Source organism: Rhinopithecus bieti, unplaced genomic scaffold, assembly GCF_001698545.2.
Source record: "Rhinopithecus bieti isolate Rb0 unplaced genomic scaffold, ASM169854v2 scaffold_72385, whole genome shotgun sequence".
In the NCBI taxonomy this organism is placed as follows: Eukaryota; Metazoa; Chordata; class Mammalia; order Primates; family Cercopithecidae; genus Rhinopithecus; species Rhinopithecus bieti.
This window is the reverse complement of record NW_016826735.1, coordinates 90541-109985: the sequence shown is the minus strand read 5'-3', so window position 1 is coordinate 109985 and position 19445 is coordinate 90541. Positions and strand designations below refer to the sequence as shown.

At 34.6% G+C, this 19445-nt stretch overlaps 1 protein-coding gene across 1 annotated transcript in view; it reads left to right on the top strand.

The window, feature by feature from the left end:
• The window catches only part of LOC108523058 (low-density lipoprotein receptor-related protein 1B-like), a 140479-nt gene that overhangs the window by 48946 nt on the left and 72088 nt on the right, over nucleotides 1-19445 (top strand). Inside the window, exon 9 of the mRNA XM_017863549.1 lies at nucleotides 13604-13765. Within this exon, the coding sequence (XP_017719038.1) occupies nucleotides 13604-13765 (162 nt within the window). The remainder of the gene's footprint in view (nucleotides 1-13603; nucleotides 13766-19445) is intronic.

Here is a 19445-nt window from a genome sequence, read left to right as displayed (position 1 = left end):
AAGGATTATAAATCATGCTGCTATAAAGACACATGCACACGTATGTTTATTGCGGCACTATTCACAATAGCAAAGACTTGGAATCAACCCAAATGTCCATCAGTGACAGACTGGATTAAGAAAATGTGATACATATACACCATGGAATACTATGCAGCTATAAAAACGGATGAGTTCGTGTCCTTTGTAGGGACATGGATGCAGCTGGAAACCATCATTCTCAGCAAGGTATCGCAAGAACAGAAAACCAAACACCGCATATTCTCACTCATAGGTGGGAATTGAACAATGTGATCACTTGAACTCGGGAAGGGGAACATCACACACCGGGGCCTATCATGGGGATGGGGTAGGGGGGAGGGATTGCATTGGGAGTTATACCTGATGTAAATGATGAGTTGATGGGTGCTGACGAGTTGATGGGTGCAGCACACCAAGATGGCACAAATATACATATGTAACAAACCTGCACGTTATGCACATGTACCCTAGAACTTAAAGTATAATAATAATAAAATAAAATAAAGTATTTGCTGTTACTATAGGAATACCTGAGTATATTTTAGTAACAGACATAATATCTCCTTTAGGGAAAAATTTTTTTCTCATAAAAAATGAATTGTTTGGAAATTTTATTATTTTATTGGTAACTTAATTTTCTCATTGAGAAAATGAAAACCATGGTGTTATAGCTGGATGATTTATCTACATTTATATTTAGAAATATTTAGGCCAAGTAAGCAATTTGAAATTCCACACTATTTCTATCTATTGAACCTGCAACGCATCCGCAGGGATAAATCTCTATAAAACATTGAATTTGCTGTCTTGTTGATGCATCCAGAGTTGTATATAGATACAGCACAACTTTTAGTGTTTTATTCAAATCATTTGTCTAAAACTTGGAGCGTGCTCAAAATCTGTAGTTCAGCTTTATCTGTGTACACAATTATATCCTGATTTACATCAATAATATGTTCTGGAAAAATATTTTTTAATATAAATGAGTTCTCATATGAATTCAATATGAGATACAGTCATGTAGTTTATTTTACAGCATCTAATAATTCATAATTATATCATATGTAATTAAGTCACTTAAAAGCATTTTCACTTTTAAAGTGTGGTTTTACAAAACATTGTTTGGTATTATAGACTGCAGAACCTCATTATCTTCACACAAATGTTAATTTGTTAAACAGATCCCAGTGAGCAATTCATGGATTTATTCATTGTTGGTTTACTTAGAGTTAAGCCTTTTGGCAAATTCCTATGTGGACACTATATAACTAGGGTTTGGGGCAGGCTTAATTATAATTTATAAGTTTATGACAGTTGTATGGAACAATAATAATTGAACAAAAGAAATGTCACTAGTTAATTAAAAGTACACATCTGTGAGGCATAATTAAAATTTTGCATGTAGGAATGGGTTTGTCTCATTCCTTAAGGTTATTTTTTGTAATAATGAACACTAAAAATAAAATATATGAGCTATATTCATATAAAAAGATACTAAAAAATGAAATATTTTGATGATTATATCAATAAGGATCCATGTCGTTTATTTTTATGACTTGCTCATAGAAGGATAGAGTTAAGATAAAATTTGCTTTTGACAAAATAATTGAAATCAGAGTAAAGTGTAGTATTGAAAATAGAGAACATTTTTGAAAGTTTTTATGCATCATAGATATCATTAAGACGTTTATGCTGTTAACAGCTATATTTACACTTAATCTTTACTTGTATGAACACTTATTCTCTATAGTGTATACATGATGTTTGGTATTTTTTTACTCCTATTGGTCTGTAATTTAGTCTTTTAATGTTTACATCAAAGTGAGTCAAGCTTTCCGACCCAGTTGATTTAGAGGAATGGAACTAGAGGGTTTGTACATTTGAAACAACATTCCCAATTACTTTCTTCCACTCCTAAAGTTTGGAGTTATGCTGAGGGGAAGCAGATCTTACTTTGGGAGTCTGAAAATATGCAAAAGCACAGCTAGCTAGGTTAAGAGGTGAAAGCGCAATTTGGGATATGGTGGGTAACACATTTGAACTGAATATTTTAAGTATACATGAAGAAGGCAGAAGCCGTCATTGTAGCTCTCTCTGCCACCATATCTGAGGACTTTGGCAGTAATTTTTTTTTTCCCCCTGGAAATAAAGCAAGAGGATGAAAGAGGCCTGTGTTGTGGAAGGAAATAAAATCAGAATCCTCTCTGCAATGGGAAATACCCTGACAGTAAGAGGCAAATAATAGACGGAAAGATAATTCCTTCTCATTCATTCAAGGGTTTTCTGTCTTGGCAACTGTCCCCAAATCAGATGGTAGATTGCTCAAAGTCAAGTTCAGCCAGGAATTTTTGGATAACTTTGTAACATTATGAAACTAATGACAAAACACATGTAGTGAAGGATCTCAAGTCATATATGTATGTGGAGCATAAAATACACAGTCACCTAACTGGTATCTTGAAGAGTGAACATACATTTACACTGCCCATCTTTGCTTTACTTTCACTTCTCATTTAAATGAAGACTTTTATTTAAATCCATCTTTGCATCCTAGCTCCCTTAACATAGGTATTAATTATATTTAGGGAATGCTGAAAACTAGATATTTGGTTCTACTTGACTTGTTTGGGCTGTGTTTTTTATTTGTGTAAATTTAGGGAATACAAGTGCAGTTTTGTTTCATGGATATATTGTGTAGTGTTGAAGTCTGGACTTTTAGTGTCACCATTAGCTGAATAGTGTACATTTTACCCATTAAGTAATTTCTTATCCTTTACCCTCCTCCCACCTTTCCAATTCTCCAATGTCTATTATTCCACAATACGTCCATGTGTACACATTATTTAGCTCCTATTTATAAGTAAGAACAGGTGGTAATAGACTTTCTGAGATGTTTTGCTCAAGATAATGGCCTTCAGTTTCATCCATGTTTCTACAAAAAACAGGATTTTATTATTTTCTATGGCTAAGTAGTATCCCATGGTGTGTGTATGTGTGTGTATGCCACGTTTTCTTTATCCAGTCATTCGTTGTTGAACACGTAGGTTGATTCCATATTTTTCCTGTTGTGAATATTGCTGTTATAAACATACATTACATATGCAGTATGTTTTTGATATAATGATATTTTTTCCCATTACGTGAATATACTCAGTAGTGGGATTTCTGTACCAAATGGCAGTTTTATTTTTAAAATTTGAGAAATCTCCATACTGTTTTCCATAGAGGTTGTACTAATTTACATTCCCACCAACAGTGTATAAGTGTTCCCTTGTCTCTACATCCTTGCCATCTGTTATTTTTTGGCTTTTTACGAGTAGCCATTCTAAGTGATATAAGATGATATTTCATTGTGATTTTTACTTCTCTTATGATTATTTTGAACTTTTTTATATACTTGTGGGCTATTTTTATGTTTTCTTTTGAAAAGTGTTCATGTTCTTTAACCACTTTTTAATAGGGTTATTTATTTATTGGTTATAGTTGAATTGTTCGAGTTCCTTTTAGATTCTGGATATTATAGCCCTTTGTCGGGTGCATAATTTGCGAATAATTTCTCCCATTCCTCTGGTTGTCTGTTAAGTCTGTTGATTATTTTGCTGTGCAGAAGTGTTGTAGTCTAATTAAGTCCCATTTATCTACTTTTGTTAATGATGCATTTGCATTTGAAGTTTTAGTTACGAATTGTTTGCTCAGGCCAGTGTCCAGGAAAGTTTTTCCTAGGTTTTCTTCTAGCATTTTTTATAGTTTCAGTTCTTACATGTAAATTTTAAATTCATCTTGAGTTTGTTTTGGTATACGGTGAGAGTTAGGGCTCCAGGACCATTTATTGAATAGGGTGTCCTTTCCACATTGTATGTTTCTATTAACTTTGTCAAAGATCAGTTGGCCGTAAGCATGTAGCTTTATTCCTGGGATCTCTATTCTGTTCCATTGACCCATGCATCTATTTTTATACCAGAACCATGCTCTTTTGGTTACTGTAGCCTTGTGGTATCATTTGAAGTCAGGTAATGTAATGCCTCCAGTTTCTTTCTGCTTAGAATTACTTTGGCTATTCAGGCCCTTTTTCTGTTCCATATGAATTTTAGGATAGTTTTTTTCTAATTCTGGGAAAAATGACGTTGGCATTTTGATAGAAATTGCGATGAATCTGTAGATTGTGTTAGATAGTATGATCATTTTCAGGTAAACAATTAATGGTGTTAAAATTGAAAACACAAAGAACATAGTTTAACAAGTATGTAATATAGGAAATTATAATTCTAACAAAGCAAGTAGAAAAACACAGAAAGCATAATAAGAAAGTGGCAAAAGATAAGTCTCATACATGTATGCAGGAGTTTGGGGAGCACAAAGCAGAGAAGGAGCCCAGTCAGACATGGAGGAAACCAGCATTTGCAAATCACTACCAGAAGACAATGTTCATGATGCAAACTTTGCAGCAAGTGATTTTGAAATATTCAGCACGAGTTCAAAAAGTTGTCAATGTCCTTTGAGTAAATATTAACACTTTTCGAAATGTGTCCCAAGGATTATGTAGTAATAAAAAAGAACAAATTTAGAAGTGAGAATATTCAATTGTGTTATTTGTGGTATTACAAATTTGGAGATAAAAACTTAAATTCAAAAACAATAGGATATACAACTGCTGTATAATATGGGCCTAGTAGGGAAATTATGTATACATAAAATGTCTGTATAAAGAAATAGATCCTTCTTTATACTTGCATATTTTCCAGATACCCCACAATTAACATGTATTACTGTTATTATTGAAAATTAAAATAGCAACAATAATTATTATTGGAAACTATTATTAGAAATTAAAATGTTGTCAGGATCATGACAATTATTTTTATTGGTTGCTTACTACGTGCCAGACACTGTTCTCTCCCTTTGAATCTTCATAAAATACCTGTGAGATAATAAAAGTAAGATTCTGTCTAATTTTGCTGCTGGCTTCATGCGTCACAGTTAGTGATTTGTTTGGACCATATGGTGAGAGCAGTTCTAAACTATTCAATCTTCCGGCTCTGTGGACTAATGTTAGAAGGCTTAAGTTACTTTACTTATATTCACAGAAAAGACAAAAATGCTTCAATCTTATTTCCACAATGCTGGCTGAAAATAAACCTTCCCGAAGTATAAATAAATCGTGACCTATAATTTGAAGCATATCAGAATATATTAAGAAGTACCTGGGAGCGAGCTAGATAAAGCCCACAATTCTTCCTTTTCTTTATCAGGCTTTGCTGAATAGTTCTGTGTAGTCTTTTTGATGCTTAAGAAAACCTGACAGCTATAGTCAACTTGCTAAAATTATTTATAAATGGACACTCACTTTAAATCCAGGAAAGCATTACATTAAGCAGAAAAGTAAAATGTCAAATCTCCTTATTGAAAAGACTAGCATTTTTTTTTTCTTTTTAAAGCATTCAGAACTTCTATTCCATGAATCAAAGTCTGAAGTCAAGACAGATTCACAAAGGAGAGTAGTCTTGGGGACAAGAGGTCAGGAGACAGGCTTTTCTATCGCAATCCTGTAACTAACTGGATGACATGGTGGTACTTTGTCTCAGTTTATGATGTCTATGCTATATAAAGGGACAGGAATGTGGCTACTGTACAAATAGTAAAAATGTTTTGAGTAAGTATTATGTCGTATTTTGATAGTATTTTCATAGAAGGGCATTAAATATAAACATTTATAAGTATGCTCTGCAGTTTAAGTGTCACTTAAATACTGCTATTCCTTACACTCAATGTTTTTATCAGACCAACGGAACTAAAAAATCATGTATATACACAAAACTAGTTAGATATAAAACATCATACTCAAACACAAAAATTTGAAAGCACCAGACTGACTCAACCAGGACCAAGTTAAATGGGGGTGTCATAGTTTACACAGACAAATAAGTATGAATTAAAAATTGGCTTAAAAAGAGAGCAGACTAATAATGCTCAGTAGCATGTATCTACTGCACAGAAATAATAATCAGTCCCGATGTCACAGAAAGCTCAGAAGGAATTACTTTTGCTAGCATTCCTTTGTGGCAATCAGACATACTTGTTCAAGCCTTGTGTAGATAGAGGAAAATAAATCATAACATATCTGTCCAATATTAAGCAGAGAGGATTTTTTGCATACTTTGTCATTAAATATTCATTAAATTATATCAATAAGTAGTATTTTTATAATCAACTTAACAACAGTTTATAAAATAAATCTAGCTTTTAAAGGCAGACATTCATCAGGATTACCGTAAGTTATTGAAAAATATCAACATAATATACCTCTACAATATTCAAATGAAAGTATATTGCTTTTGAGAAAATGGGTGTCAACAGTGATTGATATATTACTTGACAAAACGTATCCCAACAAATTTTACTCTACAATTATTAGCAAATAGGTAGTAATTTCTATATTGAGCATAGTATACTATTTTGGAAATTGTATAAACATAGTTATATCTTTAATATAGCAATTGCTATTTTGTGAATGCTTAATAAATAAGAATTCTGCTAAATTCCTTAGATACATTAACTTTTATTACTGTACGATGTTTACATTGTGGCATTTTTTCAATGTGATCTAGAGTGGTTAAGTATTAAGACCAGAATCTGAGAACCTTGATTATTCCAAATTAAGTGCTCTAATACATTACTTATTATCACTGAAAATCAGCACTATCTGCCCGTATCAAAGAAATAGCTGACTATGACTATATTACTAAAGGTGACATGTAAATAGGTCCATTTACTAGAGATACAATGCAACCAAATCATATAAATTTAATGCTCCTTTAATGGGAACTAATGATAAATCTTTATAATATCCATGCAGATATTTATCCATATAATAGAAAATATTTTATTCTATTGTTATGTGCTTCAACATATATTATTTCAACTGAGATATATGAATTGACTTATGGGCATCTTATGTTCAAAAGTATAAAAATAAGAAAAAATGAGCAATATAATTTTGTATGAAGCTTCATAGCAAGGGCATATACTCAGTCAAGTTTAAATAATAGCCTAAGCATAGATAATTTGTTTAATAATAATAGTGGTAATAATGCCAATATTACTACTAATAGTAAAACTTCCAGTTACTGTGGACTGGCTATGTGGCAGGCATTGTGACATGTGTTTTACCTGTACACAGTATGTTTTGCTATCACTGCTTACAGAATGTGATGCAGAGAGGAAATCTAAGTTTTCTAAAGTTACACAATTTAAAAATCAAACATGATTTTATTTCCAGGTCTCCTCAATACCAAAAACAATTTATTTAACACTGCACCAAATTGATGTTTTCCTTTAAATATTAGTGATGAAATATTATATAATCAGCCATTTTACTGACACAGATTTTGCTATGTAAGGGACATGTGACATAAGTGAAATTTAAAGAACTCTATGAGATTCCAAGACATTTCCATTTTTCTTATGAGCAATACAATGTTTAAATAAAATATAGACCTTACTAATATTTATTATTGTTTATAGATGATTAGTGATTTAAATTACATCTTCACCATGTTTGACATTAGCTATTGTTTGTTATCAAGTTAAATTGTTAGAGTTTATTATTATGGGCTAAGTGCAGTGACTTACGCCTGTAATCCCAGCACTTTGAGAGGCCGAGGCAGGAGGAACACGAGGTCAGAAGTTCGAGACCAGCCTGGCCAACATAGTGAAACCCCATCTCTACCAAAATACAAAAAATTAGCCAGGCATGGTGGCAGGTGCCTGTAATTCCAGCTACTTGGGAGGTTGAGGCAGGAGAATCGCTTGAATCCAGGAGGTGGAGGTTGTGGTGAGCCAAGACTGTGCCGCTGCACTTCAGCCTGGGCAACAGAGCGAGACTCCATCTCAAAAAAAAAATAAATAGGCCGGGCGCGGTGGCTCACACCTGTAATCCCAGCACTTTNTATTATGGGCTAAGTGCAGTGACTTACGCCTGTAATCCCAGCACTTTGAGAGGCCGAGGCAGGAGGAACACGAGGTCAGAAGTTCGAGACCAGCCTGGCCAACATAGTGAAACCCCATCTCTACCAAAAATACAAAAAATTAGCCAGGCATGGTGGCAGGTGCCTGTAATTCCAGCTACTTGGGAGGTTGAGGCAGGAGAATCGCTTGAATCCAGGAGGTGGAGGTTGTGGTGAGCCAAGACTGTGCCGCTGCACTTCAGCCTGGGCAACAGAGCGAGACTCCATCTCAAAAAAAAAATAAATAGGCCGGGCGCGGTGGCTCACACCTGTAATCCCAGCACTTTGGGAGGCCAAGGCAGGCGGATCACAAAGTCAGGAGATTGAGACCATCCTGGCTAACATGGTGAAACCCTATCTCTACTAAAAATACAAAAAATTAGCCGGGCGTAGTGGTGGGCTCCTGTAGTCCCAGCTACTTGGGAGGCTGAGGGAGGAGAATGGCGTGAACCCGGGAGGTGGAGCTTGCAGTGAGCCGAGATCATGCCACCGCCTGGGTGACTGAGCAAGACTCTGTCTCAAAAAATAAATAAGTAAATAAATAAAAAGTAAAAAAGTTTATTTTTATGACTTTCCGGTTTGACTACTTGCTGGAACATTTTAGAAGACATATACAAAGAATTTCAATCTATGAAAAAAATAGTATAAATAAATAGAACTAATCTCCATTTATTTTATGCATATATATTTGTATCATCCAAAGAAAAAGAATCAACAAGACATACATATATATATGTGTATGTGTGTGTCCGTATATATATATATATATATATATATGAAGGAGATTTATAATGGGAATTGGTACATTGCTTGTGGAGCCTGAGGAATCCAATGGTATACTGTCTGCACACTCAAGGATCAGCAAAGGCAGTCATGTGATTCAGTCCAAGTCTAAAAATCTGAGAACTAAGGGAGCCAATTGTGTAACTCTCAGTCTAAGGCCAATCACTTGGGCAACTGAGTGGGAAGGAGGAAGCAATTCTGGTGTAAGTCTTTGAGTCTGGATGCTCAAGAACCAGGAGTTCCGATGTCCTCAGCCAGAAGATGGATGTCCCAGCTCAAGAAAGAGAATTCACCTTTCCTCCACCTTTATTCTATTTGGGCCTTCAATAAAGTTGATGATGGCCACCCACACTGGTGAGGAAATATCTTTCTTACTTGGTCTACTGATTCCAATGCCAATATCATCCAAAAGCACCTCGACAGACATACTCAGAAGTAATATTTTACCAGCTACTTTGGCATCCCTTCGCCCAGGCTAGTTGACACATAAAATGAACCCTCATAGTAATCATCTAGCAAACCCTTTGTTAACTAACAAACAGAGTGTGATTTCAATATGAAGTAGACCTAACACTGAAAGCAGCTATAGTCTAGTGAAAGTAGGTATGCCATTGAGGACAAAGTTTCCTCGTTTAGGAAGAAGAATGAGCCCAGAATCAGAAAATTGGGACAGAGGCATTTAGATAGAAAGATAAATATTTAAGCCATAAAACTGGGTAATATCACCAGAAAGAAGTTTGGAAGAACACTTTTTGAGAGACAGAAAGAGAAAACATAAAGACTATTATACAAAAAGGCAGTCAGAAAAAAAAAAGATAAACCAATAAAGCTAGTGTTTCAGAAGTCACGGGAGAAAGATCTTCCAGGTCGAGATATTAGTCAACATTGGGTAATTAAAGAGAAAATTTGAAGAAGATAATGATGGAGAAGTAATTAATGGATTCAGTAAGGAAGTGATTAGAGGTGAGTTTTGAAAGTATGTGTGTGTATATATATATGTATAAATATATGTATACACATACATACACATACATGTACACTATTGCATATATATTCATATATTAGTGTATATTAATGTATTTTGTTTTCTGTAGTTTATATAAAGTACAGAATATATAAACTACAGAAAATACATATTACAGAAAATACATATACATATATTTATATATATAGGCAACACTACACATTGTTCTTAAACTTTCTCACCACCAAATAATTAAAATCAGTCTTATATGAGCAATACATTCCTACTGAGGGTCCTGGCCTCTTTTCTGAGAGCACAAAGAAAGTAATACATTAAGATACTTTTTTTCTATTAAAAAGAAAAGCTGTACCTTCAGTGAAGGATTGGAATTGTGAAGTGAAGTGATTTTTATAATTGAATATTTTATTTTGTCACATATTCGTTAAATTGGGAGCAGAGAGTATAATTGTCTTTTGAAGAAGCTCAAAGATGTACCAAAATTAAAATTTGTACAGATAGATGGACTTGGCAGATATTAGATTTGCTTTTTGGTTTGTTTGCTGTTGTAGTATGTGTGTTCTTTCCTTTGGAAAGATAGAATTAAGCATGCTTAGAAGCTAAAGGGAGACGAAAGACTCATTCTTCAAAGTCTAAAAATGTTAGCGCCTGAGAGTAAAGTTGATGGAGAATTTCAGCTCTAGCCCATCACTACCATAAAAGTAAATTCAAATTTAACTTTATCTCAAATAAATAATGGAAATAAAATATAAAATTTAATAAAAGTTTTAGAATGATTCGCTTAAATGGTTAAGTACTTTGATAGACATAACCACAGAATAAGTCCTACCTAAAAAAAGTGAATCTCATTTAATAGAAATAATAATAATAACAATCATAATAATCAGATCTAAAATATAACTGTGTGCTTTCTATGTGACTGGTACAGTTAGAAATGCTTTGCATGTGTTACCTAATTTATTCTACATGATTCTCCCCCAACAGCTGCAGGAGGTAGGTAGTATTGTTATGTTGATTTTATAGACAGGGATACAAATATTTATTTCCCCATGGTCCCACAATTAGTACTTGACACCCGTAGGCTATGAATCTAGGCAGTCTGAAAACCTTACTCTTAGTGTCCGAGCTAAGGAAACTGTCAAAACTAGACTGATTTAGAACCCGGAAACATAAGGTATGGAGCCTCCCCTTCTTTCCTCAGGTCAACTGATTCTCTTTCAGATTGCACTACCCTAGTGGGCAGTCAACTCCCCAGCTCCCTGGATGCATCGCTGCTATAAATCTATACCTTAATCATTGTAACAGGACTGTTTCTTTTTCAAGTATCAAAATCAAATTCTGCTACCTAAAAACCTTTATAAATGAATCCAATGCAACTTGTTAGGGTGCACCTAGAGAGATACTTGAAAACAGCAAATAGGGCCCATTATACAATTCTGCAACAGATGGTTCATTTCCTATCAGCAAACAAAAGATCAGCTGTATCACCAAACAGTTTCACTTAGATAATATTCCCCTGAATATGAAGATTTCTACTTGTCAAAAAGAAATCTACTCTTCAAAGGAAGAGAAACAGGAACTTTTAAAAATAATTCAGCTGCACTCTGAATGATTTAAGGCATATGCTAGGTGTGGACAACCTGGTCACCCTGCTGTAGTTTCAAAACAGCTGTAAATGAGACAAAACCATGAAAGCTCATTGTCATTTCTCTGAGTGACTGGGATAGAAGAATTTTCAAGTACCTCAGCAGGTACCATTTGTTTCTTTCACACTTGTCTCATTTTACTTCTTTTCCCAACCCCGTTTAAGCAAAAAAACAGGGAACAGAGAAACACACGTACAAAACAGTGAATCCACAGTGATCACATCATATGTTTGTGTGACACCTTTTCAGATTGTTCTAATGTACTTTAATTGTTTTTGTACTTTGTACACTGTTTATTGCATTGTTTTGCTCGTGGTAATTTTTATTTCTATTTACTTGTTCTATATCTCTGTAAGGCATCTATGGACTGTAATTGCAGAATTACTTCTGTTGTTTTGGGCTCTCGATTTTTTCATTACTCTTGTTCCAACAATTATTAACCTCTTCATTTTCTACCATTATTTGTTCTGTTGTCCTGTAGCTTTGTTTTTCACCTACTAATATGCCAATGAAGACATTTTGTTTCTATATCAACAACTAGAAAAATACATTGCCATTTTAACGAAAATATCTACTAAAAGTTAGTGAACATTTTCTGGCAACAAAAAAAAAAAAATATGAGATTACTCAGCTTTTAACGTATATAAAATTTACCTTGCTTCTCAGGCCATTAATAGGCATTTTTCTGCCACCAAACCAATAACATTCATAAATGCTCAGTTTTAAAGCAATATTACTCACCATAAAAAATGTATATTACTTTGTTCATTTTGGGCATCAGTCTCTAGCATTTTTGAGCATATAGAGTCCTTTCAAAGTAAAGTTAATAAGTTATGGAGCCTCAATTCACTCATTTTCTTAAAAATGTATATGAATTTTATTTGTAAGTATTGTATTCACTGAGGAGTGTTTCTCAGAAGAATTAGGCTTCTCCAATGTAGAATATATAGCAATAGAGAACAATCATATCATTTTCACACCTGAAGTCTTAGTAAGATGTACAGTCATGCATTTCTCTAATAAGTTTAATTACACTTCTCTGTCTACAAAGATGACAGAGAAATGGCATGAATATTCTCTAGGTCTATTCTCTTATCTAAAGATAAGAGAGATGGCTTCCATATTCTCTAATGCTAGTCAACTGAGTGATATTGTCTAAGTCTTAGTTAACTGAAATCTATGAAAGTCTCTCTCTCTTATACTCTTTCATGTTGTTTCTTTACATTTTTGCAAACTTTGAAACTTGTTATTTTATCATTTAAATGATATCCATTCATTTTGTTTTGTTTTCTTTTTCCTTCTCCTCTCCTACAGAGCTAATTCCATATTTCATTTTCCACTCAGTCCTTGACAGCCTGAGCAGTTAGAGAAACTTATATACAAGAGTTAACTGTGTTGTGTTTAAAACACCATACAGGATTGTTCACCTTTCATCCTGATGTTAGTCCCCACTGAGTAAATAAAGGAAACTAGTCCAAGATGATCTGTCATGTTTGGTCTTACGTGCTGCTCAAGTTAAACTTCTAAGTCATCCTATTATTCACTAGACTGCAAGTACATCCATTCTCATGAATAACAATATCAAAATTAGACAAAATAAGATTTGGCACTTATGTACTAACCACAGCATGTGTATTTAAGTAAAAAAAAAAGTTAATGTTACTAAATCTAATTATTATAAATTACATGTCTACTTTAAACTTATTACAAGATTTATTTATAGCATGTGTAAGCCAATGTTTTATGTAGATTCAGTGGTGGTTGGTAGATGATGTTTAAACAATGTGAAATTATATTTTAGGTTCTAATGCAAATATAATCTGTATTAACACATAGGAGAACAAAAATAATTGGAAGGGTCAAATTTATATGAGAACAGAAGTAAAAATAAGAAGTATTTTAAGCAAACAATACATGCATGCAAGTATAATTAATTATTCATAAAATGATTATTTTACTGAATTGAACCTTGGCTATCTTCTAACCTAGATTTCCTTGAACATATGAAAAACTGAGACCCAAAGAAGTCTTGTTACTGCCTAAAGAGTAAATCGTGGACAGACCTTGACCAGAAACCTGGCTTCTCAACTTTTATCCCACGAAAATTCCTTGAAAATAAACTATTTCAGTCAAATAATTTGCTTTTTATTACTTATTGTTTCCAACAGGGAGACCCACCTGCAGCTGTGCACTAGGTTTCACTGGGCCAAACTGTGGTAAGACAGTCTGTGAGGATTTTTGTCAAAATGGAGGAACCTGCATTGTGACTGCTGGAAACCAGCCTTACTGCCACTGCCAGCCGGAATACACCGGAGACAGATGTCAGTACTGTAAGTAAAAGCAGCACCCAGAAGCCAGCTGGGAAGCATGCTTGGATGTTTACATTAATCTTCTGATTTCCTGTATCCACTCCTTCCATTATCTTAATTTTAGCCATCCCCTATTTTTCAGGTTCAGTCTCTGTCACTCTAACAATTATTTACCCATTCTTCACCTTTCTCTTATTGTAAAGATTTTATCTTTCTTCCTCCCTCAGCTTTGATTCCATGGTCCATTATTATAACCATTCCCTGTGTACACCCTCATCTCCCTTCCTCTCTCTTCCCCTCTTTTGCACTTCTTAGCAAACCATAACCATAGTTAAATCCAATTCTCCATCTCTCCTGAACTGACATCCCATAGATGAATGCAACTGGAGAAAAACACATAATTATATTGCTTGGTCTTATTTTAATTCTATCACTAATTTTAAATGGGCACTTACTAAGCCTTTCTATGCAGTTCCCTAATCCACTGACTCTCCCACTCCCCTAGATGTCTATGTCACACCTCCTCCTTCTCATGAAACCTCCAATGCTTTCTCCCCAACTTTACCCTCAGCTGAGAAACTTGCTTTATATTTTATTGATATGAATAGAAACCATCTAAAGAGAGCTACTGCAAACTCACATTAGCACATCCCCCCAGCTTCTTTCTCCTATGCCCATGAATTTGTCTTTCTTCTTGTTACTAGAAACACCAGGCTATACCTAATCCTGTGCTATCCATCTCATGTCCAGACCCCTCTTGGCTACTCATGAACACATCTCCCACAACTGTCCCCTCTTTCTCCTGCTTTATGACTACTTTCCTGTCTGCCAAGTTCTTTCTGGTAAAACCTTCACTTGTGCCCCATATCTTTCTTCTAATAACCTTATTTTTCTGCTCTCTCCCTCTCTCTCTTTTTTAACAGAAGACTTACTTGAAAATATAGTTGTTATCCACAATTATTCTATTTATATTTTTTCTTTGATCCCACCTCTGTCAAGTTTTTGTCTTTGCTGTTCTGCTGAAACATCTTTTATGAAAGTAAAGTTAATTGATTTTAGTTAATGTCCTCCATGTTGCCATATGTAATGATCAAATCTCAATTATTATTTTACATCTACTTTCAGCAGTTAATCATTTCATCCTTCTTAAAACGTTGTCTACAAAGATTTTCATTCCTCTAGCCTGTGTTGTGTTATCTATATTATTTAAATCTTTCAGATGTTTCACACATGCAACCAAAATTGAGACCTACTGCCTCCGCAATTTCACCCAATTGCATGGTTTTTTTAAAAATATCATCCAAATATTAATGACTGTAAATTTACATATCCAGCTTAACCTGTCTCCTGAATTCCAGGTTTTTATACCTAATTGTCTGTTTGACAGCTTGCTATCATTCTAATGTAAACTGATTTGTTTTTACCCCAAGATTTTCCAACAAGTTGAGTTTCCCTTATCTGAAATGCTTGAGACCAGAAGTATTTTGGATTTCAGATTTTTTTGAATTTTAGAATATGTCCATCTGTATGAGGTATCTTGGGGATGGAACAAAAGTCTAAATACAAAATTCCTATTTCATATACATTTTACACACACTGCCTGAAAGTAATTTTATATATATTTTTTACTAATCTTCTGCCCTCATTACTGGAGATCAGGTGTGAAATTTTCCACTGTGGCATCATGTTGGCACTCAGAAGTGTCAGATATTGGAATATTTTACATTTCAGACTTTCCAATTAGAGATGTTCAATCTGTACTATAGTCATTTCTAGCTCTTTAAAAGAAAATGTACTCACTGTCTAGACCAAAATAATTGAATTTTTTGATCCCCCCCCTTTTTTTTAGTCTCCTGTTTTCACTCTCAATTTTACCTTTAAATATACTCAGCATCTGAATACTTCTCACCACTCCATTCTACCAATATCTCTTGCCTGGATTGTTACTAATGGATCTCCATGCTCCCTTTCTTTGTCTCTTAGTATCCATTCTCAAAAGGTCAGTCATAGTTCATTTTATTCACAATAAAATTGCTTTCTATCATACTCACATTTATTGAGGTTTTTCTACACCAAGGACACTTGTAATTAATTCCTTTTTTGCATTATTTTATTAATTTATTTAATCCTGTCAATAAACTAGATATTGTTTTTACTCTCACTACAGAAGAGAACACCAGAAAAAAATAAATAGACTTCTGAATATCACGTATTCAGCATTTGCTAGAGCCAAGATTCAAACCAGGCCATCTAGCTTCAGGGCTCAGGTCACCAGTCACACCCCCAAAAGTTACATTAAATATCATTGAACTTTCACAGAGAGTGGCCTAGGTCTTTGGTCATTTTAGGAACTATGTGGGACAGCACAGAGTCAAGCTATAATCATTGGCTTATTTGAGAATCAAGCGTAAAACTTAGTATCTTGCCTCTGATGGTACAGAGGGGCCACTTCTGCAGAAGCAAGAAAACATTTACTTTTAAGTAGCTGATTTATTTTCCAAATGTTTGTTCTTTCTGTATTAGGCTAGCCTTTCCTTGACATATGTAGATGCCCCTCCCCTTGGCCAATGTTCCTTTTCACATTGCCTCACTTATTTCTTAAATGATGTGCACCACAGGCCAGAGTTTATATGAAAATACAATCTGGTGACATCCCTACATCCCCATAGTGTTTTATAACACTACCTTATCCTTTCACATGCATTGCTCACATCTCCGCCACCCTCATTCCCCTCCTCTCAACACAGCAGAGTATCCCAACACAACTTCCACCCACGAACTCATGTGTGTTTGCTTTCTGTTCCACCATTGTCAGACCCCAAATGATTCCATGCCAATGAAGGACAACACTACTATACCACTTAATGAAGACCCCTATTACTACCCATCCTAGGTCTGCAGGCTCTCCTTTATTCTAGTAAAACCACACCAATTGCCCTTCCCTATATAGAGCTAGCTTCCCTGACTCTGCCCAACTTAAATACCATTTTCTTTTAGAAATTGTTCAAATTCTCAGTTTGAATCAACCTCTCCCTCCTCTTCTGACTCTGATCATTTTTACCTGTTGATTATGTACATTACCCTTACTTGTCTGGGATCTTTTTGAGACTACAACCAAGAATGGCACTTGCCAAAGGAACAAAGAATCACACAAATAAATACATAAATAAAAATAAATGATTTGAATAAATGTTAACAAAAGAACAATCAATTTAAAATCATTTTACATTAAATGTAAAATTACATTTAATCAGTGTTCAACAATCTTGTAGCTATATGTGGTTCAACTAGAGCTAATATTTTCTCCTCTGTCTTTTGGTTCCCAATTGATAGAGCAGCATAGAACATGTCATTTTCCCCCATTGTTTTATATTTCTTTAGTTGAAACAACAGTATTCTTAGTTCTTTTAAACTAAGTTTAAAATACCATGTGGCCATAGTTTGTAGAGCAGTTTGGATCCTTCCAAAGAATAAATTCCATTAGCTTATGTTTTAATTGACAACTTAATAGAATCACAGTCTGAGGTAGCCTGATGCTTTATAAAGAGCTGCATTATAATTTTTATTATCACTATTAGTAGTCAGAGCGCTTCCCACCTTTTACTGCAAAGCACTTATTAAAATTAACCAATTAATCCTTAGACAGAGGTTAAATAACTTGCTCAAGGTCCCGAAGTAGTAATATTATAGTCAGAATTGGACCCCAGGAGTTGTTGATCAAGATGTCAACAAACATTCTTGCAGTATGTTGATGCTGTTTTTTTGGCAGCATAATAAGTCTGTGGACAATGTCATTAAAATGACAAATTCAACAGCTGACAAAAGCATAATAAATTTGGGATCTATTAGATGTAAGCCGACAAGGTTCAGCGGACCTGGTGTTCTGTCAAAATTGTATCTTGCATATACAAAATCTTCTGTCTATAAAAGAAGGAATGACAGAATGCTTCATTACAGTGCCTAATTAAAGGTCCATTAGTGGGAGGTAAAACATCAGTTCTTAGTTGTGCTGAGTAAAAACATTTCATAACTCTAATAGCAGTATAAAATCCTGAGGTCTGAAATGCAAATTAATTTTAACAGCTGCAGCCCAGGGAGGAGAGGCAAAGATAAATAATGGTAAAAGTAAAATTAAGTATTCTTCAAGTAAGTTGTTAAAGACCAAACATAGCTACACTTCTTGCTATTCTAGAACAAGGATTACTAGTATAAATAAAAATAAACAAGTGAGCATGACATTTTGAATTTAAATCTAGGTGTTAAATATGAGGTCAACCAATATCTGAAGTTATTTGTGATTAAATGATAATAACATTAGGTCAACGGGGCCAATTAAGACCGATTCAATCTGTGTCTAAGAACTAGGTAGTCAAATTAAGTGAAAACCTGCTTATCCTCTCATTGATACTTTCAAAGCCCTCTAGTAACCTGCTTGGGGAACCATTATAATTTCAATTGGAACTAGACTTATCAGAAGTATACCTGTATGCCTTACTCTCCCTGGTTCCAGTAAGTAAGTAATGTCTCTATCTTAATGAGTGTCTCTACTTACAGAGTTAGAAGTACCTAACAGTAATCCAAAGATATTATGTTTTGTAATCAATATTAGAACCACAGACTATCAAGTAACTTATAAAACAATTATGCACTATAGATATAAGCCTGTCATATTTGATGACAAGACGGGATTATTTTTATCATTTGTCTTCTAGGGTAGCTTCATCCCATGAGTCAGTTCATCAGCGAATATGTTTTGATGTTTACAATGAGTCTGTCACTATGTTCCGCATTAAGAAAAGAAATGGTGACGTCAGAAACATTTTCTGTTCTCAGTTAACTCACAGTGTAATGTGTGATTCTGAAAAGGAAACAAGTTATTACAGGTCAATTTAATGAAACACAGAGGCTACTGGAACTCACAGAAAGACCATAGAGTTTAGCCTTTAAGAAAATTTCTTGAAGGAATTGGTGTCTAAGCTGAGATCAGAAGAAATCAAGAAACTAAGTAGATGAGACAGGGAAGCAGCAAGGGGGAGCAGCATATGCAAAGGAACAGCATAAACAAAGGGGAAGCAGCAAGGGGAACAGCATATGCAAAGGGGAACAGCATGTGCAAAGGGAAAGCCTTTGGAGATTTATTTTTCCTGTTTCTATTAGATTTTTCTACAGGAGGGCTGGCAAGAGAAATCACACACAGTAAACATGTGTAATGTTTTAATCCAAGAGATGTTGCTATGACACATTATTTTATCTAATATGTGAATATATATCCTTTCAACAAATGCTCACACAACCCTTTGAGATTAATATTATTCATCCAAATTTGCAAGTGCCAACAAAATGAGATTAAGCAGTTTTCCCTAATCTGCAATTTAGAGAGCACAGGAACCATGGTTTTTAGCTTTGTGGATCTGACTCTGAAAACTAGACGTCTCCTGGTATAATATGTTTTTCTGCCATTCAATATCCTGCCCACTATGCTGCTACTTTCAGAGACTCACTAAGAGAACACTCAAAGCTCAAATGGCATACTGGCTCAACCTGGTCTTGCAAGCCTCTACACCATAGAAAAGAGGCACTGGCCGGGCGCGGTGGCTCAAGCCTGTAATCCCAGCACTTTGGGAGGCCGAGACGGGCGGATCATGAGGTCAGGATCGAGACCATCCTGGCTAACACGGTGAAACCCCGTCTCTACTAAAAA